The sequence below is a fragment of the Anopheles maculipalpis genome, chromosome 3RL (assembly GCF_943734695.1).
Source record: "Anopheles maculipalpis chromosome 3RL, idAnoMacuDA_375_x, whole genome shotgun sequence".
In the NCBI taxonomy this organism is placed as follows: Eukaryota; Metazoa; Arthropoda; class Insecta; order Diptera; family Culicidae; genus Anopheles; species Anopheles maculipalpis.
The window spans coordinates 72448412-72475042 of NC_064872.1; the positions used below are offsets into that span (position 1 = coordinate 72448412).

A 26631-nucleotide genomic window follows, 5' to 3' on the forward strand; every position below is an offset into this window, starting at 1 on the left:
ACTGCTGCTGTTTTTTGTTTGCGGGCGTTTTTTTTTGTTTTCATTAAATTGTGAAAACTTACAGGCGCGCTCGCTGCTGATGCTTCCACTTCACAATGCAACGGAACCAATGCATGAGTGTACGAGAAGTCACGAAAGGGATGATAATCAGGCAGCGATCCTGCTTTGTATGTGTGTAGATAGAACATGAATTAGGTTCATAATAACTCTTCTTCATTTGTTTTTCCCCCGCTAGCAAAGAAGATCAGGCTACGGCAACGGTTGACTCTTTTTTTCCCCTTCCTTTTGTAAATGGTGTTAAATTTTGTCCTTTAATTTACAAACTTAAATCTACATCTTCCAATTTGTTAGCTTGTTTTTTCCCTATTTTTATCTAGCATCATCTTCCCATCGTCGTCGTCTCCTTCTGCTATTTTTCTCTTACATTCTCTTCCAATTCAGTGCGTTTTCTGTGTTTTTTTCTTTTCTTCTAATAATTTTCTTCTTCCTTTTGTTCAGGGCATGGTAACTGAGGTTTAGAGAAAGTTAAGTCTGATCAATTCATCATTCGGAAAAAACCGTACGTAAGGATCACTTTTCGTCGAATGTGTGTGAGCATATAATGCTTAGGATGAGTAGTAATATTTTTGTTAATAATGCGGACCAAAAATTTAGGCACCGCCGTCAATTGAGCGCTCATAAATATCGTTATCTGTGTTGCGGTGTATAAATATATAGAGTTTCGATATATTTATATATTTTCAAATAGGTTGTGTTTTTTTAACTACGAATTTTTTGTTTGTTAATGTGTAAACGTTGCGGTTAGGAGATAGAGTAAATGTTTTATTTTCAGTTCCTTCTACGATTGTTTTTTTCTTTATCGAAGTGTTGATTATACTGTTTTTTTGTAGGTTTGTTTTTTGTAATATCAGAAAAATAGCTCTCAACTAACAGATCCGCTAATATTGTTGCATAGCTAGGAGCACTTTGTTGGTTTACATTACAAACATGCAACTAGCAATTATTATGTTTAATGTTTCGGCATGAACTTTCTAATTTGCTTTACATTTACAGTTTTATTTTTCAATAGAGTATTTTTTATTAAAGATTTAGTTCTTTTACTGAATGGAAGAAGAAGCAAAGTCATCGTTATCATTGTTTTGTAAACGCTTTAGAGTATATCACGACAATACCTAAGCAGTAGTATCGACGATGGATGTGTGTAACAGTATATTGACAATTGAAAGGTCTTTCCTCAATGCCACGGTGTGAATATGATCGGACAGAGTTGGGATTTTCATGAGAAATGGGATGACAGACGAACGAAGGATGCGACGTATTTTTGATTTATTTTATGCGTTGACTACACCCGCGACTGGATAATACCGGACAAATAAAGATTAGGGACGCGAATGTGTACGAAGAAAACTACGGAGGGGACACTACATATAAGAGCAGTAATACGTTAACACAATAGTTGTTTGCCTTTTCCTCACTACCATTTGAATAATTCCATTTTCGCTCTGGTTTTCTTCCTTATTCTTATTCTCGCATTCTTAAGTCTAGTTCTAAACCATACCTTACACGTCGTTCAGCTGGTGTTTCAAGCTGATGATGATAATGCACGCGATATTTAGTATGATATCAATTTTAAACTCCTCGTTTGCTCATGTAATGGACACGCCGGAGTGAGAACGGAACTGTAGAAGCATTTGAAAAAAAAAAACAATCACACACAACTAAAAACTTTGAGTGGTTAAAATACACGATCCACTAAAGCTCGAATGGATATTACCTACTTAGCAGTGGGGAAGTTGCACGCGCGTGCGTCGGATATTTTAGGATTTGAGTTTGATTTTCCCTTTACTAGCGGTGTGTGCTGCAACTCATCAAACGTGCTAATAATGTAGTTTAATGGCAATAGATTACGCGCGCACGTATTTTATTGATTTTTTCCTTCTTCCTTCGTGTGCTTTTGTTGTTTGATTCGAGAGTTACTATTTTCTCTATTCGCGCACGCACGGATATATTTGAATGCATCGCAGAAGCATATTCAGAATTGCCAATTTCATATTAAAAGAACACTAACTAACCTTTCAATATGGAAAAAAAGGAAAGCGCCATCGCAGTGTGTTGATAACGATTTCCAGGCCCGTCCACTATTCTCCGATCACCGATCAAAGCACGATGGCTTCCTAATTATACATTAAATTTCCTAAAAGTTCAAGCAAAATTGCTAGCTCTTCGAAGCGGTTCTTCCGCATACCAGTGCGTGTTCTTCCGCTTCCTGCAGACGGCTTGGCTTACACGAGTTGCCATTGTAAGCATTTTTGGCAGGCAGGAGAACAATTTAGCGTAGTAGAGCAAAATTAAAAAAAAAAGAAACAAAAATAATGGTGCTATAATGTGTGGATCTTGGCTTTGATTCACTTATCATTATTCGACAATGTCAGCAGAATTTGACACTTCTATTCCACACGAGACTTCCCACAGACTCAATCACTCTCTCGTGCTGCATATTTGTCCCTTTTTGCAAAGCATGGATATTTTTCTTTCTTTAATTGCCACTACTATTTGTCCGACTAAAGCAATACATTGATGTTTGTGCTGCGGCGGCCGGAGGAATATTTTTCCCTTTCACCCATCACGCGCGGCGCACAGCGTTTAATATTAACTATTTACATTTGGGATGGGGTAGGGGAACATCCTGCTCCACTCACAATGGGAGGTGAAGGTGGTGATCAACACTAAAAAAAAAAAGGAAATAGAAAAAAGAGGAATAAGTAAATTGTCTTTATAAAAGCTTGTGTTGCTCAATTCCCTAGCTATCATCCTACCTACGCGTACAGCGTACACTCAATGTAGCTCGTTGGTACGAACCCTTCCTCCCAGCCCTTCGAGCTATACCGCCGCACCCGGGTCCAACCGTCCCCTTGGTCCACTTCTATCACTTGCAATTCTTCACCCTCCGACATTGGAATGCTGCCTTCGCTCGTTGCTGTTAAAGTAGAGGGAAAAAGGATTGTCATATAAAACATGGATTATAATACGAGTATATAAATATTACCATCAAATGGATAGAGCGCTCGACACGTTCCCAGTGGCGCATCGGCTTCGTAGTATTCCTCGTTCATCGGCTGTTCGTTCGTGCTACCCTGACCGGAACCGGGCAGCGACGTGTGTGATGTACCCAGCCCACTTTCCGGACTCGCTGAGCTGCTGTGGGACGTGAACGAAAAAAAAACGACCAAACAACAGTATAATATTAGCGACATTGGTTCAATTTTCGATAAGAAAAGAATCTAAGTGAAAAGGGTTTTGTGGCAGTGGAAATAGCTAAATCTACCAATACTAAGGATAGGGTTAATTAACTTTCGGTACAGTTATTGTGGCTTTATAAGTGGTTTGAATTGTGTACTGAACTATATACAAACAATGCGTATATACACACACATATAGGTTTTGTATCGTAAAGCGGCAAATGGAAGGTTCGAATTACAGGGTTTATCTGTTGATAATACAAAAGCATCGATGATTATGTTAAGCACTTCAGATGAAGTGCTAAGCTATGCTTCAGATGACATGGTAAAGAAATATCTTTTTATTTTAAAACTACCACATGACACTGTAATCGCATCAGATGGAATTGTAGACTGTCTTGCAGCGCACGAGTAAGTGCGTATCTTACAGCTCTTAGCATTTCAGCTCAAGTGTATTCCATAATCATTGCTGCTTTTACATTATCAAGTAAAAAACCCTGTACATCGGAATAATTAAATAATTTTTGTATGTACAAAAGACTCGTCCGGAAGCTGTTTAGTGTTTAGTTACAAAAAGATTTTCTGGGAACTAATACTACTACTACATCTACTAACAGAGATAGGCGGCAAGGAAAGGCTGGGAAAAAGGGGAAGAGGAATTCAAGAAACAATTGTTGAGCTGTACCCGTTGTTGTTAATGTTAAGCCCATTTTGCGCTTGCTGTACACTACTTTCGGAAGCTGACCTGCTAAGGCTACCCGCATCGTCAGGATGATCTTCGCCATTATCTTCGTGACTGTTCTCGTGATTACTGCTACCGTTGGAATGTCTGCAAGAGATTGAAACACGGAACAGGCAATTAATGTTATGTTCTATTTGCATGAAACTTATTCAATCGTGCCCAATCCGGCATCACACCTGGACGACCGTTGTCCGTTCTGTATCACACGATTCGATTGGGGACTGTGCTGAATTAACGTTTGGTTGTTAGCCTGCTCCAGCAGCTTCTGGTAGCGCAGCAGCTCGTGCCGTAGCCGGTCCAACCGGTTAACCGATTCATTTAGCTGCTCCTCGACCGTGCGCGGATCGCCCAGCATCGAATTTGCCTCGTACACTCCCTTCATCTTCATCAGCCCATCGCTGGCGGCCTGCTCCTGGGCTACTTTCTGCTGCAGTTCCTGCACCTTGGCGGTAAGCTTTTTCCGCCGTTGCGTCGGTGGTAGGTCGCTGAAATCTTCCTTCAGACCGTCCGTGGTAAGGTTGTTCTAAAACGGGGTTTGTGCAGATAAGGGGAAGTCATGATTAGAAAACTAATTGATAAAGTGATTTGTTTAAATGGTCTACTAACAGTCTCTTTCATTTATGGTGGTTTAAATTGTTTGTGCATTTTACAAATTCAACTCATGCAGCAAAAATAAAACAACTAAATACCAATGTATCAATAAAGCACACTCAAAACACAAAGAATACATAATTTTGCATACAAACATCCAGCATAATAATTTTATGGTAAATAAAATTAAACACACACACAGAATTTACAAGCAGCACAACTGCTGATCCAATTTTCATACAAACACGCAAACACACTCACAAACGCTTGAATTCCTTCTTGAATTCGACAGCAGAGGACAATTATTACCTTTACATTTATGCAGGCTTCAAGAATCTTCTGTACGAGGGTGTTACAAACACGGAAGAGTTGGTGTGATGAAGCGTGTGTTGTGTGTTGTGTTGTTAGTTTGCCGATTAGTGGTTTAGAAGGATTTGCCGCCGAGACACGGGTGTACCATTAAGCGCAACCAAACACATCCAAAAAGCACATCATATACAAACATCGAACAGCCGAACAGTGAAAGGAGCACCAATAACAACACCAAACGCATGGAAAGATCGGTGGTCCGAATGAGAGGAAAATTTTGATGAATAATTGTATAAAATTTGTAAAAATTATAAACAATTTTGTTAATAGAATGTTAATGTTTTTTGTTTGTTTGTTAGTGTTGTTTGGTGGGTAGTGTTTTCAGTAGGAAGGCAGCATGGAATAAAAGAAATACTCTATTTACTACAAACACACACAAAATTGGGTGGGAAGGAATGATGAATGTGACACATAAAGCATGGAAAATTGCCACAAATTAATGAGAAACAAGAAATAATTAATTGCACAAATAAAACACCAGATCCTAGCTTTTATTTTCTGACTACAAAATGAGTCATTGCGTGTAATAAAAAACCGATTGCATACGCGACATGAATCCTGCCAGCACCGCAACAAGTGTGCTCGCTTGTGTGAGAGTGAATTATGCGAAACCGTATAGATTACATCACACGAACATCCCCAGGTCCCCATGCACTCAATCCTTTCGTTCGTAGGGATAATAAAGGCGAGGGCTAAAGCTAACCTTGTCGCGATACAGAGCACCGCTAAACGAAAACACAGGCAACAGCACAGGAGAGACGGACGAAACAATGCAAAAGCAAAATAAAACGCAACCGAAATAGCCTTTGCGTGTCGACCGATATTAAACACTTCACGGAGCAGGTCACGTTGCTACGGCGCGCTTAGTGTGTCCCTGCCTGCCCTGAATGCATCCCAACGCTGCGAGTAGTCATCGTCGCCAAGTCGGCCAGCCACGCAGAGTGTTTGTTTATCGATCGGCAGAAAAACAAAACGACAGGATCGCGCGGCGAGACGCCGACAGTAGCGAGCCTCCAATAATGGGCTTTGTGTCGCGACACCAGTCGCCGGGAATACCCTGCTGGTGTGTCATATGTCTGTCACTCAAGGATTTGTGATGCGTCTCGTTATTGTGAGCTCGTTTCATAAGACTCATTGTAATTCATTGCAGATAGTTTGAGAGTAGAAATCTGTATTTGCGAACCTGGTTGAATATTTAATATGTGTTGTAACAGTTGAAATTTCAAATTATTACAAAATTAAATGACAAGTGTTAAGACAAGAATAAGTCCTGAATTATTCATTATTATTTAATTCGTTGCTATCAGTAACGAACGGACATATTGAAAATGTTCGTGCAATATGCGGAAACCTATATTTTATCCTTGTTATTGATTATTTTTGTTTCTTGTGCACAAAGTAGAACGTTATACGTTGTTATGTTTCAAGGATCTCATAAAATATACACAAAAGACATTAATACACAGGACTAAGATGAAGCTTTCGGGTGCCTAAAACCATTTAAATTTACATATACACAACTTGCACAAATATTACATACCATTTGCTCTACACTGTCCACATTAATAAAACAATTTTCATGTTTTGAAGGTTTCCCAGTTCTCAGTAAAAATTTCTCGGAACGGGTAACACATTGCCGGCATACCGGCATATTTAAAACAATAGTTTTCAATCATAATCATAGCTGTGAAAATTGTTTCACTAAAATGGAAAGTGTTGCTAGAAAGTTGAGTCATTTGCGACGCTACTGAGGTGATTTTTAAAACAAGAAATATTTCAGTCTTCTTAGACGAAGGGTTTCAAAAGGCCTAATTGGCAGAAGCAGCGAACCTTCAAGCGAAATTTGTAGCCAACACATACATTATTAAGCAGTGATTCACCTAAGAGGTCTTATATGGTGCTGTGAGATCATATGCGATCATCTGATAGGATCGGGTGTTGCTATATTCCAGTGTCACCTACGCTCGGTTGCTGCAAACCGAGCGAATTGTATTCACATCCACCAAGAGCAGGTAATTTTGCCAAGTGGCGCGATTGGACCTGATACATACACTAGAAAGCAAACACACCCACACAAGCCTCTTACAATTGTCACCGCATAGTGCACTAGATTTCTGAAGTAGCCTGCGTTCTACTTTAATGAAGAAGATGGACCAGTAGTAGCTGCCACCGAACACACTGTGATTAACTACTTCACCGAAGAGGACAACAGGTCCGACCCAGTGCGACAAACTTAGATAGAGGACTCATGCCCGATAGTAATAAAAGCTTTTTTGGAAAATGCTCATATCCGAAGCTATCGTAACCGCTCACAAGATAAAGCGCAATCCGAAGGTAAAAGGCACACTTAAGCACAAGAGAACGGATAAATGTGTCGTTAGACGTTCGACAGTTGTTGCAATAGAAAAAAAGCGTTTGGTGATAATAGCCACAGGCGCACACGTGCTGTTTTTTGTTTTGGTGTGGTCAAGAAGTGTGTCCCTGAAGTCCGGTCGGACGGACTCCAAGAGCCGTCAAATTGTGTGGGGACAATGCCCGCACCAGTAATACTCACTCCATCGTTCATTCATTCGGGAAGAAATGAGATATCGCCAGTCGGTTATCATATCGTGGTGATTAGGGTAAGATGGGTTTGGTTTTCATCCCACCCCCCCCGGGTTTGGTACAGCCACAAAGAAGCGGCACATAGGTTGTCGACAATATGGGTCGATTTGGTTTATAATAAGAATTCATTTAAAGCATAATTTAATGAAGAAAATTGCAGGACGACATTGGAAATGTAAAGAAAAATGAGATTAGTAAAACAAAACTAAACATATTTTGTCGGAAAATAAAAGGATTAACAAGGAAAAATAGGGAAATAACTTCAGATGATAATAATATTATGACGGGTGTAGGTGATCTGCTCAAGAAATACATGAGTGAAAGGAAGATCGACATGGTCTTGGGAAAATGTTTTGACCTTAACAAGCGCAACTGTTGGATATCGAATTTGTCTCGAAGCTATCGCATAAGGCGCGCCCGTACCGACGTTCTTCCCATCCGAGCTTGCTTACCTTATTGCCGGTGAAGATACCGAAAATGCCGACGCGTTTCTTAAGCTTATCCTTCGTTGTGCCTTTCCCCGTCATATGGTTCAGTCCGGTGCTGGAGTTGTGTGTTTGCGAGTTGTTAGCAGCGTCCGGGTCGGGTTTGGAAAGATCCTCGAACGGTATATCTCCCGGCGGTTGAAAACCGGACTGGTATCTGCGTAAAAAACCATTATCCATTTAGAAAATTATCACCTTTAGTATTAAAAAAAAAAAAACAAAAACATTGTGTGCATACTTTTCTATTACGATCATCGAATCGTCCTTCTCGTTAATCGAATCGGCCGCCTTCACCATTCCCTCCAGACAGCGGGCAATGATGGGCGAAACTTCGTACTCAACATCTGCCGCACGTTTGATGAATTCCTTCATGCCACGCGTTCGCTTCTCGTCCAACTCCTGCAGCTTGTTAAACACCTGCAACACACGGGGCAAGAACGAAATATTCGATTACAAAACTGCTGTGCCCACGCTCGCTCACACACCGAGCACAATCGTGCCCCATACCTCCGGAAGTGCGATTTGATAGTGCTGCTGTTGCTGCTTGTTCGTAATCTGCAGCTGGTTCGCGTACTCGCTTTTCGCGTCCTCCGACTGGCTGTTGCGTATGTTCATGTTGACGCGCTGCTTCTCGACATCCGCACGGCTGAGGTGAAAATCGGCGTCCGCCTTGTGGTAGCTTTCGATCGCCTTTTCCGCCTCGCGGAATGCCTTCTCGTAGCTGCGTTTCGCCCGATCGAGCGTACCGATCTGTGTGTGAAGTGACTGGGTCAATCCTGCCCCCTGGGTCAATGCTTTTTTGCGCTCTTCGCGAAGTATTTTCGACAGCAGCATTATACCCTGCAGCACCTGGTTCTGTAGGTTTTCTGCTACCACTTCACGCTGGCCGGCCAGATCGGCTACCTCTTTGAGGACATTTTTGAATGCAATCAGGGTGGAAAATCTACAACGGAAAAGAGAGGCCAGACAGTAAGACGGACGAACGAACAATGCTCCAGAAACGATCGGGTAATCTCTGTAATCAGGGCCGTAGGAACGTTGAGATTTGGTTGTTCTATTAACTGAATACACAAATTATTGTAATCAGCCACGAGTGGTCCGTTAGACCGTTGCAACTGATATAGGGAGCTCTTGATCGACATTGGGCGTTATTTCGTCACCGTTTCCGGTTCATTTACTTACTCATTTTCTTCGTCCTCTTTGCTCTTTTTGGGTTGATAGTTCTTCACAAGCCGTCTAAAAGAGAGATAGGAAAGACGAAAAAAGAAATGTAGGTTAGAAAATAGGCACGCGAGAACATGTTCTTAAAAGTCACTAATTTCCCATCCAGACAAGATTCGTTTCGAACGACGTTTCGCGCGCCACTAACGATTCTCGATTCGAATAGAGGTTCTCCCGAGCTGGCGGCTAGCAGTATATCAAGCGTCAAGCATCAATAATCACTGATTGGTACCTGTGGCTAGGAAGACGGCGTCTCACCCACCAGTTAACGCAAACGACACCTCTACACGCCACTCGCCTGTTGCAGTGATTCCGACAATCCGTTTACGAATTTGAGAACCGTGTGCCCTTAGAGGGCTGCAAAAGCACTACCATAGACGAGTCTCCGGCCTGTCCTGTACTCAGCGATGGACCCTCCCCTGCGCAATCCCTTGTTAAACGCCAATGGCACTAAAATGTCCGTAATTACTGTCTGTAACAATGTGTAACTGGCGCGCGGTAACGTTACCTACTTGTTGTAACGTCGATGATTGGCATTTCGTACGGTTTGGTTCGGTAGTGTTGATTGAGGCATTGTAAGTTACCATTTTAGCTGGCTGTTAGATTGTCAGTGTTGTTTTTTTTTGGTTTGAAAGAAGCCATAATTTAACCCTTAGATACTTGGCAGGTGTAGTCTGTCGGCTTTTCATGCCGCATGGTGTCGTCCTTTGTGGCACTTCTTCTCTGCATACAACTGCATATCGCACGTGCAGTAGAACGGAACGGGGCTGCAACCGCAGCACGATCGACACTGAGAGATGTGTTCGGAGGAGGGAAGGTATGGATGACACACCATCGATTCATACCTTTCCCAGCAGCAACCATGTGGGAAGGGGTTAAGCGGGAGCTGCAGTTGCAGCATCTACATTTCATGATCTACAGACAATCGGATCTTTGTATCCGTAGTCGTCTCTCTGAGCACGATCTTACACGATGTCCATATCAAGCATAAATCACTAGCTGAACGCATGAACTATTTGTGACATTATGACGTTATAAGGTTAGGATACTGAGAAAGCTAATCAATTCAATTTACACTTTTAAATGTTGACATATGATCTTAATGTTTTACAATGCTTTAACATACATATAGTACTATTGTCTCCAAAACAATTGAGCATTGTAGCTAGACTTGAAATTTGTTTTAAGCAATAGCAATGACTAAAGCATACGCGATGTGTCTGATGCTGAGGATTTTAATTGCGTCTAAATTAGGCTACAACGACGCCAGCCTTTACGTGACAGAACCGGGGTTTAAAATCCAGAAATTAAAATCCCGCGGACAATTCAACTAATTAGTATCACAAAACTTGGTAAGCCATTCGATGACCGGCGTGAAAGCGGCCTAGAAAGGTCGTTAAGCCAAGAAGAAAAAGAATGTAGAGAACGTTAAAAACTAAGAATTCCGTAGTCTTTGCAATTCTGATCCTTCTAACGCCTAGCAACTCGATCACAAGCGAGTTTTCATTTTAACGATTCTCAAAATAGTTGTAAAAAGCTCTCTTATGGCTCCTATCACAAAAGTGTTGTAAAAATTCTTTGTAAAGAGTTCATTCAATTCATTCCTTAGCAAGATTGATGAAGTCACTCACTCACCCTTACTTATTACGCATAACACTAGTCTATGCAGGAGCGGACAGAGTGCTTTTATACACCCGAGGCAGCATATGAATGGTATATTTACCGGAAAAGATTTTAATCGATATCTTTATCTGCTAGAAATGCGATACCGCTGTTCACTTGCAGACGCTATCTTTAATTTTCATTTCGAAACAATGTTGCACACGCATACGAAAATTGACCACTTGAAAAAAGACTGCCGACTGATAAGGTTAGCAAATTTTATCGCTCCATATTTAAATTAATTGTGAACACAGTTCTGTACGCCCCAAGGGCAATAGAAGATATTTCAATCAATTTCACTCCCTCTTTTTTTGAGGACACTTGCTTCGTTCGATCCGAAAACATGAGAAGAAAATGAAGCAGATAAACAAATCACACTAAACAAACGATTAGCTTTCAGCACTGCAGCCAGTGTGCTTCAAATTACCGACACGCATTGCATGATTGGTCCAACTAATCTAATTTCCCAAATAGACGAAGCCACAGCCAGGTGAAATATATCGTGTTACAGCCATTCTTTCAGGGATATTAGAGCGTATCTTCCCCGCATGCAAGTGCAGAAAAGGGTTGGTAACATATTTCAATACTGACCCTATTTACAAGCGAGGTGTTTAGTTACTCTGCCGTTCAATGCTTTAATTTCTAGTCTGCTACTTCTGTTGAATTTTGCTCGCCATACTCCGAGAGCGAGGGACGACGACACCCTCAGAAATTGTTCAAGTACGATAATTATGGTAAATTGTTTGCATTGTAAAGGAAATGAGCAACAATATCCGTCCGCTCACTTTCCCATTATACTACCATCCAATGCCAACATTCGTGCAATGTGTATCGACAAACACAAAAAAAAAACGCTCGCCTGTCTAAACTCGCATACTACCTACCCGCTGGCTGCTGCAACTCTTCGTACATAAATGCGGGAGAAAACGTTGCCCACCCTATCGTCCAGAGCTGGTGGGCGAAGAAATTGTTCAGTGATAATGCGGTTACATATGCTTAAACGCTTAAAGGAGATCACTTTCTAGCCATGTGGCTGTTTTGGGATGATGTTGACAGGAGAGAAGCAGAGACCTCGAATGTTTACTAGTTGTCACACGTCGGTGAAGTCTCACCCCAAGAAGCCTAATCGAACGGTTAATAAAGCGGATGCTTTGACAGCTTCTCATCACCTCATACTGTTTGTGGTGCGCTTGTTTTGAGTCGAAAACATGCACCAGGGTGGGACACATGTTGTAGTTGCGTTGTGTGTTAACCAGTTTTCACTACCAATCTGCAAGAAATCTTCACCAGCGATCGATTGCTTTCACTGGACTTGTAGGACACTCTTACGGATACGCTACTGATATGGGGAGATGCCGCCAGGGTGGAGACCTGCAGGGTTGCACAAGCGAAAGTGAATGAATGAATGGGCTGGTCTGTAGCGGCTGCACCGCTCTCTGCACCGACAATGCCAGGCTGGGGCTCTGCTTGGGTGTGGTGGCGCGAGTGCATAGCATGCAGCTGTATCTAGCCGGGCGCAGTTTTGCTTGATAACGTCTATTTATAAGGGCGTCGTTGAACAGATGTACACCAAAGATCAAAAGGAATCGCCAGTACGATTAGAATTAAAAACAGAACACATCGTTTCCCGACATCTGACAATGATCTCTTTTCGCAAGTTACCATTGCGATCATGGTCGATCATTGACCGAAGCCGCAAGTCGTTGGCGCTATTGGTGAAAGTTTTTATTTCCATCTTTTCCGCAGTGAGAAGATTGAACCAATCTTGGGGATGAACTACAGACACACACACACACACACACCGCGAACCAATCATTAAAGCGGGCGCGGAATTGGAGATCTATAAGCAACGAGAGCATTCACGCAGGTGATCGATACGGCTGCCGGGTGGTGTAGAGTGTTCGCAAACGAAGCGATTGGCTCGGGCGAACGCAACGAACGCACTTGAATGAAATGAGTTTCTTCAAATTCCTTTGCATCGCGCGGCAACATAACCCAGATTCACCGACCGGCGCTGCTCGTAGCACGCAAGCAGCGGCAAGCATAAACCTGCCGCCACCACTGCGGGGCTCATTTAGCTGCGGCCCTATTTGTGTGGCTGGCGTGTTTCGGATTTCTTTTCTTTGCGACTTCAACAACGATAAAGATAAACGTCGATACGGTGAGCTAGTTTGCTGTTGGAAGAACAATTGGAGGCAAAATGGTATGGTTGGCATTGTGTGTAGGCCCTGCAGATTTGTACAGCAATTCCATTCGTAAACAAACAAACAAACAAACAATACGGAAACACGTTAACCGATCGTCCGCCAGGGAACCACATCGAGCACGAAACTGTTTTTCTTCCAAACTTGTCTGTTTTCCAAACTTTTGTGACATAAAAAAGGAAAAAAGTTTATGCGTAAAAATAAAAGAAAGGGGGAAAATCCCATCGGCAATGTCCAGCTGGATATTGGTATGCATTTTTTTAAATGATTCATGCCTTATCCTCAAATCATTATGGTAAGTTATGACAGCAGCTCGGCAGATCAAAACCATAGTATGCGGTCGTGACCGCGTCAAACAATCTGCCGGTGAAATATGCGTAAGGAAAGGAACGAAATTAATAATCTTCCAAATCGAAAACAAAATATTGCTTTCTTTTCATTATGATTTATAATCCTCGAATCCCTTGCTGGTTGAATTTTATGTATCCCGATGAGGGAAGGCAAGAGGTAGAAGCGAAATCCGAATTATAGTGCCATTTTACGAGCGATATTTTCGTAAACAATTCGACTGAAGCTTACATTTTAAAACGCACTGTATCAAACACTACCGAGCCATACAAAACTACAAAAAACCGTTGAAATTTGAATATTTGATGTGTCTATTCAAAACAAAAATTGATCCACCGATAGACCATGCTTCTATTATCACAGATCGCGTCTTGCTTAACATAAATATGCCGCAAAATTTGCATACTCTTCCGCGCCCATGTTGGGCAAAAATTATAAACACAATAGAGAAATTGTGAAAATCGACACATCTGTGCGCGTGTGCGCGTGTGTGTGTGCTTTGAATTTGATATAAAAAATCAAACAAGAGGATCGTCGCGAACCATATCACACCTATATATCAATTAGGGTGAATAAATTGGAAGTGTCATAAATGAATTCATTCGCATCGCATGCGCGCACCATCGGACAAGACTTATTCAGTAGCTAAGAATTTGCGATGCACAAACACACAGACAAACATTATGCAAAATCTGCACGTACCCAGTTCGTGATTGAATTCACTCGCGGAACCTCTTCCCCCCGCTCGGGCGTGATCTTATTGCTTCACGCAAGGAGAAAATTGCACATAAAACAAATGAGCATGAATCACGTTGACGCGGGCGCATCTTGCACAAACAATACTTTTTCTAGCTCACGATCACGATGAGTCGCGAGGAAAGTTATGTCGTTCAGCCACATCTAAAAAACGGACGGAGAAATTCTGCGAAACAAAAACACAATTTTTGCTTTGCGGTGATTCAAAATGTTTCACGCATTTTCAACATTGTAAGGCACTGTTTATTTGCGCTTAAAAAAAAACAAGAAGCAAATTTCGTTGCCACCGTATTTTGTAAACATTCAATTACACTTGTTTCACGCTAACATAAACATACCGGGAGCGTCAATGGACTACGAAAGATGAATGAATTCATGGATCATGGACAGTTTGGAAACTGCAACGTTAAGAAGGAGCCATGTTTTGGCGAAGAAATGCTACATTTTAACACGATTTTATTGTGATCCTAGCTTTGCTTTCAAGAATCAATTAATATTTTGAGTCTTTTGAGACTAGTGAGTCTAGCGTTTCGATGGCCGGCGTGACGTAGAAGGTCGCTAACCCAAGACGAAGAAGAAAGAAATTCCCAAAAAGATGTCTTCCGTATTCTACAACATCATAGGTTTCGATACTACTCCCTAACCACACTTTAATCCTATCCAAATGGGATTAAGAAGATAAAATTAGATTTCAACTTTTGGCCGACACACATCTGTGCCTAGGTTGGTCACGGACACGCGCTTGCCCGTCTACACTCTATTCTAGGACGCATTAGGAAGAATGAAGACGTTGGAATATCGTCACCCAAGAGAAGTACGGTATAGTTCGCACATCATCCTACCCGTTTTTTGAAATCGAAAAATAGAACCTTGATTTTCACCTCTTGGTTGAATATCTGAGGGACATCAGAAGAAAAACCGTCTCTTTTTTTCGCGCAAACGAGATCGTTTCGCAAACGCAAACGAGATTGTTCTCGGTGCAACCGATCGGAGGTAAAAAAACGGTATGAAATTACCTGCAACAAAGTGCTATGCACATTTAGTTTTCTGTCAAGTGCAGGATGCACAGGTTGCGCTGTAAACAGTGTGTGTGGTGTTGTGATGAACTATTTTACCCGAAGGACACTCCACACCGTACGAGTTGTCCATGCTTTCATTACCTCTCATCCACCAAGAATATTGGCATGGTATTGAGCTCCGAAAGATCACGGTCAAACGATTTCGATCGTTAAATGATTTCGACCCAAAAGTGGTATTAAAAAGCTTGTTGAAAGCACAATGTCAAATGATGCTACCCACCCAGCATGGTTTGATGGAGTTGTAACATCCGAAAACAAGCAAGAACTGTTTGGGCGGAACAGTTGCCTTCAATAATTGAGGCCCCAAAACGATTTTCAAATTTTAAATCAGTTGAGCTTCGACAGCAAAGCTCTTCGAGGTCCTCGCCCATAGATTCGATTCGATGATCCTCTGATTTCTTTTTCTCTCCAACAACCGAATGAAGCGACCCAGCGTGCCCCACAACGTGCTGAGGGCCGGTGCGCGTTTCTTCCAGAAGATCAGGAGAAGCCTTGACGGTGTGGCGGACGTATCATTTTTGGGCGAAACTTTCGCAACCGGTTCAGCGAACTTGAGCAGTTACCTTGGCGTACATCTTTGCGAACTACTACTCTTCCTCTTTTTGTGCTATGCTGCCACCACCACGCATAGCAAGAGGGATGATACGTTTGGTGAGTGTGTATTTCTGTGTTCGTACATTTTATCGTTTGCGTGCGTTTTCTTGGACCGCAAAAAAAAGCAACAAAAAACCGGGAAGATCGGTTGGGCTCGGCCGCTTTTGTAGGATCGACGGTCTGGCCCGCAACAAATGCCGAACGTTACGTCAACGGTGGCGTGTGCGGAAAGGAAAAATGGCACGGCACACCCCGAAGGGTTCGCTGAAGCGGAGAGGAGCTCGAACCGAACACAACTTGCTGGACCGGTTTCCCGATTCGGTAACTGGTAACTACCGTCTTGTGGGAGCGAGGAACCACACTGGGAAGGTGTCTTTTCTGTGGCTTGTCTTCCAGCGGGATATATTCCGATTCACGCAGCGGATAGACTTGCTGTGTGGCAGCAAAAAAAAAAAAATTAGTGAGCAAGCGATGCTGGAGAACGAGAAATTCGTACATCACCCACAAGGCAGCTTCAGAAAGCAGGGTATGATGAGGGGAGAGCTTACCAACAACTGCAACGAATTCAATTTCCGTCGATGAGATCATTGCAGAGTTTAAAGATTGCACGCTATATTAAGATTTCGTGAAGTCCAGCCTATTGCGCCCTTCACGTGTGGGTACTAACGCCACTTCCGTTTCTTTCTTTTTGTTGGATGTTAAGAGGTTCGAATTGGTTGGTGTTAAAATTGAGACATTTAAAATTCCACAACACACACACACACTTAATAGCTCTACGAACTCCGACAACGATCATCTATAGGACTAGATTGACGTATGTCAGAGTTTATGGAATATCTGGGTTCTCCCCTCGCCCAAAATTTGGTTCGTGCTGATTTATATTGCTCCAATTTCGTAGACCATTTCACGCTAATAGACAGGCCACGACACTGTTGACATGCAGGGGTAGAAAATTAATAGCTTCCTCACGCCGCGGCGCATCGATGAAGCAAGCAGTCCACCGAATCTAGCACAGCACCACGATCGCCATTTTCGTGTGACCCAAACGGTAGCTGATTGGAAATTAAAAAGAATCGCTTGCATACCTTTTAACTCGCGCCTTTGCACTCGGTATTCACGAATGCATGCTGCACCATCCTGAATCCGGCAAGCGGCCGAAGTACGAGTAACTGCAAGTAACGACGAAAAGCCATCCCAAAACCATGACCTATGCATATGCGTGACCTGGAGAGCATTGAGCGCTTCTTATGGTGAAAAGATTCTCTTTTTTTCTCGGTGGCCGTCATCTGTCGACGGGCTTCCCCTTGCTGTACACATCATGGCACTCTGCTCCCTCTCTCCTTCTCTACATCTCAGCTTGCTTGCAAGCGTTTCTGACCCTTGGAGCATTGCCAACACATCTGGTGCAACGATCGCACGAAGCCGCATTTTGTGTGTGCGTGCGAAAGAAATACTAGAAGATCGTGCCTCGAACCAGGGTCGTCGACGAGTTCGCGGATGGTAGAATATCCGACAACTGGTCCCGGCGGCCACACAAAGCAGTACAACGGCGGCTCGAAGAGGCCAGCGCGAAAGGGATGAACAATAAAACAGAGCACGAAGTGTGCTTCCTCTCCCCCCCTCCGGTACTATCGAGGCTGATGTATCACCCTTTTTTCCCAAGAACCTTCGAACCTAGAACGAACGAAGCATGCAGAAGAAAAACACAGCAGACGGAGCCAGCGCAGCTCACGCTTGGTTTGTTCGATTCTCGCGCGTGTACGTGTCAATGTTTATTTTTAGTTCCACGTCTTTCGATGCCGAAGTGCGGATCCCCAACGAAGCGCGCTCCACGAAGGGTAAAGAACCAATGGTGGGATGGGACACAATCACTCCACTGCTCCGGGGACGCACAGGAAGTTTCGTAGGGTGAATTCAACCATCAGAAATAGCAATCCCCCCAAGAAAATGATCGAGGAGAGAGAAAAATGTTAGCGCGTGTCCCCACCCTACCCGGGGTGAGAGGATGCTTGGCCTGGACCTGTCTGTCTTCAAAAAGGGACAAATAAAAATGAAGAAATAAAATAAAATCACCATCATCCTACGTTACGCGACAACAAAAATGCTGTTGGCAATGTACGGGGAATCGTTCAATGCGCATGAATGGAGGGCTTGTAAAAACAGCTACTTCTTCTAGAATGGTTCTTTGCCACATGATACTTGGCCATTTCCGTGCAATTCTACAAAAAAAAAGGTTTTGCTTCTCTACTCCGAGGTCGTTTCGGTAGCTCAGAAACCGGGCCGCAGTCAGTGTTTACGCACATGTTTCCATCGCCCATTTATTTGCGTGCAATACGAGAATTGTTTACACTCAATTCGCAATACGGCCGCAGTTTGTCTCGTATCGTCTCGAGGAGGAAGGTTACGCGAGTAACCAACCGCATCCCTCCCACAACAAGCCCTCGCCAATCGATCGGGGTGAAAGAACTGTCAACCAATAGTATCGCCGAGTGAAGGTTACGGGCCGGGATAGGGCTGCGAATTTGCAATAATGTTCAATGCACGCTGCTTCCTGACAGTTAAAAACGGAAGCGCTGGCAATGCTTTCCTTGCGACATCTGTTCGCTATAAGTCATACGCATTCGTTGCAAGGCAGGAATCGAATTTCATATTTTTAGTACGCAAAAAAAAAACGAAACTAAACCCTTGTAAAACTTATGATTTATGGTTGCGCCGACAATAAATGCTGGAGTAAACTGAGCGGAAATCTTCTCTCGTTGTGCCTAAAGGTTTTGGAGCATATCCGATCGGTAATGAATTCTGCCTTCCCACGCAATTTCTAAAATGTCGGAAAATGCAAAACACTTACCTCAGCTTAAGCGCATATTCAACTTCGATGGCACTGCGATCACGTATGAAGTTTCCGAATCGTTCGAAGAAGTCAATTCCTTTCTGCGTGTGTGTGGCAAGATTGTCATATTGATCCTGGAAAGAAAGGAATGAGAGAAAAAACTAATAATTAGCGTGGAGTCTTAACTGACGACATTGGGATTAAAAAAAAATCCACAGATCGTGCATGAGCATGGGTTCGCGGGAAGACTTTGAATTTTCGAAGATATTATCTTCTTCAATCACTGTACGCCTTCACACAATAATATTATTTTAATATGAAATTTGCGCTTCAGACGGTACTAGGTGTGGCTTTGGGCGGCCAGACTTGACGAAATAGACTGTGAGGACAACGAAAAGCGCCGATTTCCAAGCACCAAACACACTTCAATCTGACGTCATGCTTGACGAGACCGGGGACTTGATGTAGCGCAAAACTTAGCCATTCCTAAACGATCGAGACGGCACATTCTTCCAGAATGTCCTACAATCTACATTTGCTGGATGATATTGCAAACTCGAGAGTGAATTCATCGGGACCGGAGTTCAAGTGGCGTTAGATGTATTTGTGTCGGGTGTGGGGTGGGTAGGTAGTAGATAGATTAAGATAAGAAGGACAAGCGCGGTTTGCACTGATTTGTTTTTGTTACTTGGCACGAGCACTCATCGAGCTGAGGTCAAACGGTTTTGAAAACGATTTATCAAACACTCTTGACGGTGGTAACGATTCTGAGCATCTGGAGAAAATAGCCGCAAAGGGTTGAAGAACTGTCAAGGTTAATACAAATGAGCATGCTGGGAGAGGATTGTGATCTTTCATAGTTGCTTTGCAAAAAAAAGTTTGAATAAAAAATTGATCATGAGAGTTTTTGCTTTGGATGTTCGGACGCCCCTTCCCAGAAGGTGACTTTAAATCATGAAAGGTTGCAGAAAGGGATCACCTTGTACCACTAATCAATTAAAACCTCTACCCTTTATTAGTGAATTCGTAGAAATTAAAACTCGATATAATTTACATCCAGCTAGCGCATAACCATAACCTGCCAGAGTACAAGGTGGAGGGCGATTTCGCTAATCAGTCGTCCGGCGACGTTTTGGGTAACGACGTGAAAAAAATGTTTATCAAATAACATGCGCCACGTTGTAAAGGAACAAGTAAATAAACACTGCGCGATAAAGTGTAAGCAGTTTTGTTATGATAAGAGCAACACGAGAACCTTTGTCACATAAGCTCTTATAAAATGTAATAATAGTTTCTTTTGGGTTACGCTTCTTGAGCCTTTTTAAAAAAATTCTTTCAAAACTTGCAACTTCAAAAACAAACTCGAACGGTTATCAAACCAAGCCCATGTAGGAGGAGAGACATGAAAAGAAACTACGAAATGAACACACATAAAAAAACTCGTCTGCAATTAGCTCGCATTTATATTAACGTTTCTTCTTATGTTGGCGGATCGTAGCGCGTCCAGTTAATCCATTTTGCCGGGATGGAAACAGATGCTTTTCATTGCAGGCCGCCACAAGATGTACGATGCCCCGGAGATGATGAAGAGGAAGCAATCGTTTATTAGTTCTATTCACTGACCGCTTTTACGTTTCTACGCATGTTAAAGCTAAGCCGAATAATAACACCAGAGGCCACACACCAGATTCAATACCGTCGGATCTGGGTTTAAATATAGGAACAAGCATTCTAACCTGAGTTCCTTCTCAACATATGGATCTTCCAAGTTTGTTAAATAGTCACGAAATATAATAAGATTCACAGATATATTGAACCCATGCAATGAAGCGCTATTAATCCCAAAAGCTGATTCAATATAGGCATAACATCCCACTGCTTCTTGGCTTAACGACCAGTAGGGTCAACGCCGACCATCGAAATGGCTTTCTAGACTGCCGATATAGCACGTAGTTGGATAGTCACAGTCCTCACTAGGGGGAGACGGTTCGTATGGGATTTGAACCCCGTTCCTGCCGTTTGAAGACCGGCGTCGCTGTCGCCTACACCACCGGGCTGCTCCCCAACATCCCACTGTTCTCCTTTGATAAATAATGCATAGCAAGATCATACCATAAACGTCTGATAAAATTCGCACCTTACTTGGAATGGCTTCATTAGCATCTATCAATTAAATGCTCTCCATGCGGATAACACCTCTTATCAAGAACGAGTTTATCATTCCCATCCCTTCTACGAAGCAATACGGTTTAGCTTCATTTCTTAATTTTATAGCAAAGATAGATCACATCACATCGTCCAACCAGACGAATGACATATGGCTAAGATATGTTCCACAGTGGAATTATTTTGAAATTCGATATAAATATCACCATATTTTATACTTTTATTCCACGGGTCGCTTCTTCAACATGCACAGATTTCTCGTCTACAGGAGAGGAAGTTTCCGTGTGGACAGGAAAGGAAAACGGTTGACAGGATCTTATCTAATTAACCATCGCGTTGAACAGCGTGAGGGAGCATCATCCTCCGATTACCATTTTTATCGTGCCATTCCACCAAAAAATAAAACCCTAGCGTGCCTCTTCCCATGATTTGATGGCTTCTGGACACACACAAACGAACACACGCTCTGCCAAGAGACTGCCAGTCACCGTAACTTCCGCGCAACTCCGATTGGACATAAATTTCACCTGTAAAACTGGTGAGCCCACCTGCTACCTGCTTGCCTGACTCGCGTGAAGGCAAGACAGTCACACGCTGGCGAGGTCGCTTCCCGAAATCTTCACCCCTTAATGGATTCCTCGCCAGCATTAGAGTCGGCGCGAGAGAGAGAGAGAGACAGAGAGATCCTCTTCGAAGTTGTCATGGCGTAGGTTTTTGAAGGGTGACGGTGCCCTGATGTGATACGATATTTAAATTTGTTAAACAAAACGCACTCACGTAAAAGGGGTAGAGGACGACAAAAAAAAAGCTAACGGACATAGGGAAAGATCCAAACAACATCCACCTTTCCATAACAACATAACACTACAGCCTCTCGAAACACTGCGCCGGGGACACGGTGATGATGTTGATGGTCAACCGCGACCATCACCGACGGTTGGTTTCTAGTTGCGGTTACACGCGTCCGAGGAATGCGTGCGAGCATGAATGACAACTAGCAGGAAAGATAGGTTAAGGAAAGTTTCCTTAACCGCCGCGCTTCACTTTCACTCGACCATGATCCGCAGTACTGCCGGTGTCCAGAAGAATGGATTCAAATATTTAGGTAGGAATGTTGCCGCGTAATGGTTTTTTTTTTGTTTTGTGGAAACAGGGAATGCATGCGTGAGAAATGATTATTGCGTAAAAACAACGTCAAGTTTTGTGTGTTTTTTGGTGCTTCAACTTTCAAGAGCTTAAAACCTATCACTTGTAGCAATTGAATGCGCAGAACTTGACGCCCTCTTGAGACTTCAGCTTGACGCATCTGAGGCGTTTATGGACGTACAATTATTGATTGTACATTAAACTAATAACTCTAGTAAATCTGACACTGCCGTACACTTGTTCTTTGACTTACGATCTTTGTAATGTGTCGTTGCCTTGGTCGGTGAAGCCAGACAAGAATTGTAAACCATTACCAGCAAACGGGAGTGAATGATCGTTTGATCCCGACACTTGACGGGGTTCTTTGCTCTTGAAATCAGACCACAACTGACCCTGACTGGATCGCTGGACTGGAAGCAACAAACCACAGCATTTATCTACCGTCTGCGTGTGCATCAGAAACAAGTGAAACAAGATACCAGATTTCGTTAGGCTCTAATGTGTGGATCATCGGTAGGATCTTGCCTTTAACGCAGGAGCTAATAATAATCTCCCGGGACATGTTGGTAGCTTAGAACTTTGGACATCTTTGTGGTCCACTTTGCAACTAGCGATGCATCTCCCATCTCACTAAAGTATGCATCCAACGCTTAACATCCCGTTGATTGCTGGTGTAGCATAAACCAACCTGTCCAGTTACTTGAGATGCCCACTCACATACCGTTGCAGTAGTAGTCGTTTGAAATACTCGATATCGGGTTCCCTCGCTTCGGAATGTCCCAACATCCCTGATAGACCCTGTACCAATAAATTCCCCCGCACCCCGAGTTCTTGCACTGGAAGAGGCGCATCCTTCGCACCGCTGGGTTGGACTATGCATGCAACAAGTGCACGGAATACCTATCCCGAACGACTTACGACTTACGGGACGAAACAAAAAAAAAACCCGAAAAACTTGTTTCTCTTCACCTTCACCGCAAAAGCCGGAAGATTGATATGCCCTCAAGCTTCCTGTCCGGGGCGGAGGAACTAGTTCCATTCTTTCACCAACGTTAGGGCGTAGGATTCGGCGCAGGGTCATCGTTTTCTAGAGGGGTTTGGGAGGAGCTTGCGTGAGGTAAAATGTCCGATAGCTTAAATTGTTCAGTGTCATGTACAGTTCTTTTTTTTTTCTCGGTCCCGGACCAGTTTACACTTTGTGATGCGTGTCGTACGCGGGTGACGCGGGTTGCAAATGCGCTCGTTTATCGAGCAATTGCATAACTTTATGCTGAACGGAATGACTTAAACTGATGTAATTTTTTATCGGTTAAACCGTTTTGTCACGATGTTGAAGCTAAACAACCAGTTATTGTTTTTGAACCGTAGTGTGGAGCACTTGTGCCACTCTTGCGCGTGTACAAGAATGGCGTTAAACGTTGCTTCTATGAGCACAAGTGAGGGCGCGAGTAGGCCAGTTGTGTAATCTAGAGATGTTTTTCGAATCGGGTTGGAATTTCCAAGGAACTAACGAATTTCTGACTCATTATTTGAGGGTCATACATGGCAACAATGTCCCGGAGTTCGGGAGTTGTATCGAATCGATACATAAAAACAAAGTAAATAACAACATACTGACAAGGGCTGTAAGTCTTTTAGCGCAGCAATACACTATAAATTCATACTGTTTCCATTCTCACGTACTTATAATAAAATTGCTGCAGTTACGACGACACATTGGGACAAGACTTTGAAGCTAGACGGTACATCCCCACGGTAATATGTCACCAACAGTCATTTGAATAAAGTTGCAAAGAGTTTAACGACGGTACTGCTAGTGCAGAGTGATGCTGGGCGGCAACTTCCTATTCCCATTATGTAGCTTGTAGCTTTCTCCGCGAGGATGAAAACATTATAGGCGAAATATAGGCAACATCTCTCATGTGTCGAAAGATCACAAAACGCTAAAGATACCGAAGACGATCTTAGAAACCTAGTGGCGTTAGAAATGAATCCTCGATCGTATTCAGCATTCAGGGTTCGAGAATATATGCCTCGCACACAGGAGACGAGATACGTGAAAGAGATTGATTAGCAATAAAGATGTGGTGTGTGTAGTCATAGTGAGAGGGGAAAGAAAAATCAGGAACTCCACTATCGATCAGATAGATTGAGCACTCTCATCGCGCTACGGGTTTTGGTTGCTATTATGCTCGATCTTTCTGCTTCTACTAACCCTACCGCCGAGTAATGCCGAAGGGCCACACCACAATTGTGCGCTGACCATGGTGATGGATGGTGTTGGTCAATCGAAATCGCGTTACTGTCCAACCGGGGCACACACAGAGACATAGATACGCTTGTTGGTCGAACACCTCGGGAGGTTCCCTCTTCAGCTGTCAGTAACGGGATTGGAACGCCTATATGCGGGATATAGCGCTTAGAAATCTGTTTTATTAGCCAAAGTACCGCCCTTCGATACGACCAGAGACAGCAGAAAGAAGTTCTATTCTTACCGAGTTGTGGTTTGATTGATGAGATTGTTTGTGGTCATAAAAAAAAAAATCCCGAAGTAACGAAGTAATTACGATGTCACGTAGAGTAAGTACGTGAAATTTTACAAAAAAAACCTCTTGACCCCTCTTTTAAAATCAACGGCAAAGAAATCATTATGATCAATCACTTTGCTCCACCGACGGACATAAAATCAATAAAGAAAACATCTTTTTTTTAAAGCGCTTCGTAATGAGTCAGCCACTCGCTTTGCGACACTCCAAACACGAGTGGTCTGGCTGGCGCCTCATAGGTGTGAAAACTGAATGAACCGAACGCGCACAGGGCTTCGCTTGCTACCGTCCTTCTTGTGTTTGCCGTTTGTTTCAGCGCCAAAATAAGCTGACCGTTGAAAGAAACAAAACGGAGAGTTTGCTAAACCGCCAAATTTTGAATGCAAAGAAAAAAACACAGCCAAACATCTCGAGTAAATAAAGCTCTTCCGTGGGATTGTAAACGAACACATGGCGTGGCGACTGGCCGTACGCGTGTGCGTAAAATATTACGTCTTGGCGTGGTCTGGCTACCTAATTGAAAATTCCAATGTCAATGTTAAGTGCGTGTGCGTGTGTGGGATCTCCACAACCTGTCGCCAGTAATTGCGTGCAGCGCAACTAAATGACGCCATTGTGGTTGATAGGTTCGACAGCGAGACAATCCCCAACTTTTCGCCAGATATCGGATCTGACGGAGAGAAGCTATATTCGCACGACCCACGACGATGCGAAGTGAGTGTTAAATCATCCATGTTGGGTCCAAAGGGAGAGCCCAAGAATGTGTCATACGGCAAATGTTTTCGGGAAACACGTTCTCGCCGCAGTACAAACAAAGGAGTTACGCAGAGAGTTGTCGTGGAGGTGTTATTCCAAAACGATACAAGAAAACTGCTGCTATTTGCATAACCAGTGGGAGCTGCTTCACGCTAAGAACGCGCTGGAATGTGGTGAAACAAATATAACCGTTCATAATAATGTGTAACGGATCGAAAGAATCGATCTGTTTTGAAGTCATCGCCAGCGATTTTCATCTTTTTCTATTGGAAATATTGATGTCCACATCAAATCACTTGTTATCCTTCGTCCTCGATCTTTAAGGTAGTGTGCTACTGAGAGCAAATCGCTACAAAAGGTAGTCCCCTACTTAGAAACTGTGACAAGGTTACTTTTTCCACCTGTATGTCCATTCTAGTGGACAAGACATGTCTAAAAGGCAGTTTCCAGCCAGTGTCTGTTGTCTAATGTACAAAATAAACTCTGTTTGACCTTCACCCAAAAGAGCACGATCTCCTCGTTAAAGATCGCTAACGTGGACGCTCCGTCGAATGTTGATGAATCAGCGCCAAATCATGGTCTTAGGGATGATGGAGAAGTTCGAAAAACAACTTATCTCATACGGTGGTTCCACCGTTCGTTGCCAAATGTTTTGTGAAGCATGAGAGCCACAAGTTGAACGGCCTGCATTCGGTGTTGTTTTCCGTTGGTCACTGTCCCGAAGCGGCCGATCGACGTAACCAGTTGCAACAACGCTTTCCCCCGCTCCACATCTATACCTAGAGGTATAGCACGACGCTTGCTACGGTAGTTGCAATATAATTTTGAGTAATCGTTTGAAATGGTTCCTTCGTCCATATCGTCGCAACACTGCGGAGCTTGGCGACCGACGATCAGTATCACCCGCTTGTGTGTCAAATTCTTTTAAACTACAAGCCCCTTCGTGAAGGCTTATGCAAAAACAAAGTAGTTTTCGTCTAGCACACACCCGGAGGGGTTTAGCGTAGAAGTAGATTTTACGCAAGAGCCCTAAGAGATGCAGTTTGCGAATTTTGTTGCTGTTCGTTGTCACAAGACATTTACTCCATTTACTCCACGAGGAACGCGAAACGTCCACAGCTAGACTTTGTACGATCTCCTCCGATTGATTTTCAATCTCCATTTTTCTAATGCAAGGTGGAGCTGATAATCTCACGACCGGAAATTACATCGCATGTTTATCTGGTCAATATCCCACGTTATAGGAATCCTCAAAAATTAACATGTCACCACGAGTGCCAGGCTCCATCCCTC

The 26631-nt window shown here is 43.1% G+C and overlaps 2 protein-coding genes across 7 annotated transcripts in view; one reads left to right on the plus strand and one right to left on the minus strand.

Annotated features, from left to right (window-relative positions):
• LOC126561999 (protein alan shepard) overlaps nucleotides 1-26631 on the plus strand; it is a 416355-nt gene that overhangs the window by 135269 nt on the left and 254455 nt on the right. The window lies entirely within an intron of this gene.
• The window catches only part of LOC126561874 (formin-binding protein 1-like), a 56151-nt gene continuing 32232 nt past the window's right edge, over nucleotides 2713-26631 (minus strand). The window contains exons 2-11 of one of the 6 annotated variants that reach the window (XM_050218233.1): nucleotides 18743-18858; nucleotides 9213-9266; nucleotides 8538-8973; nucleotides 8269-8447; nucleotides 7998-8187; nucleotides 4158-4477; nucleotides 3985-4068; nucleotides 3047-3195; nucleotides 2817-2977; nucleotides 2713-2726 (exon numbers count right to left, since the gene is read on the minus strand). In XM_050218233.1, coding sequence (XP_050074190.1) covers nucleotides 2817-2977; nucleotides 3047-3195; nucleotides 3985-4068; nucleotides 4158-4477; nucleotides 7998-8187; nucleotides 8269-8447; nucleotides 8538-8973; nucleotides 9213-9266; nucleotides 18743-18858 — 1689 coding nt within the window. In that variant the 3' untranslated portion in view covers nucleotides 2713-2726. Of the gene's footprint in view, nucleotides 2727-2816; nucleotides 2978-3046; nucleotides 3199-3924; nucleotides 4069-4157; nucleotides 4505-7997; nucleotides 8188-8268; nucleotides 8448-8537; nucleotides 8974-9212; nucleotides 9267-18742; nucleotides 18859-26631 lie in introns of all 6 variants that reach the window. The other 5 variants (XM_050218230.1, XM_050218232.1, XM_050218231.1 and 2 more) reach the window with 5 other exon arrangements.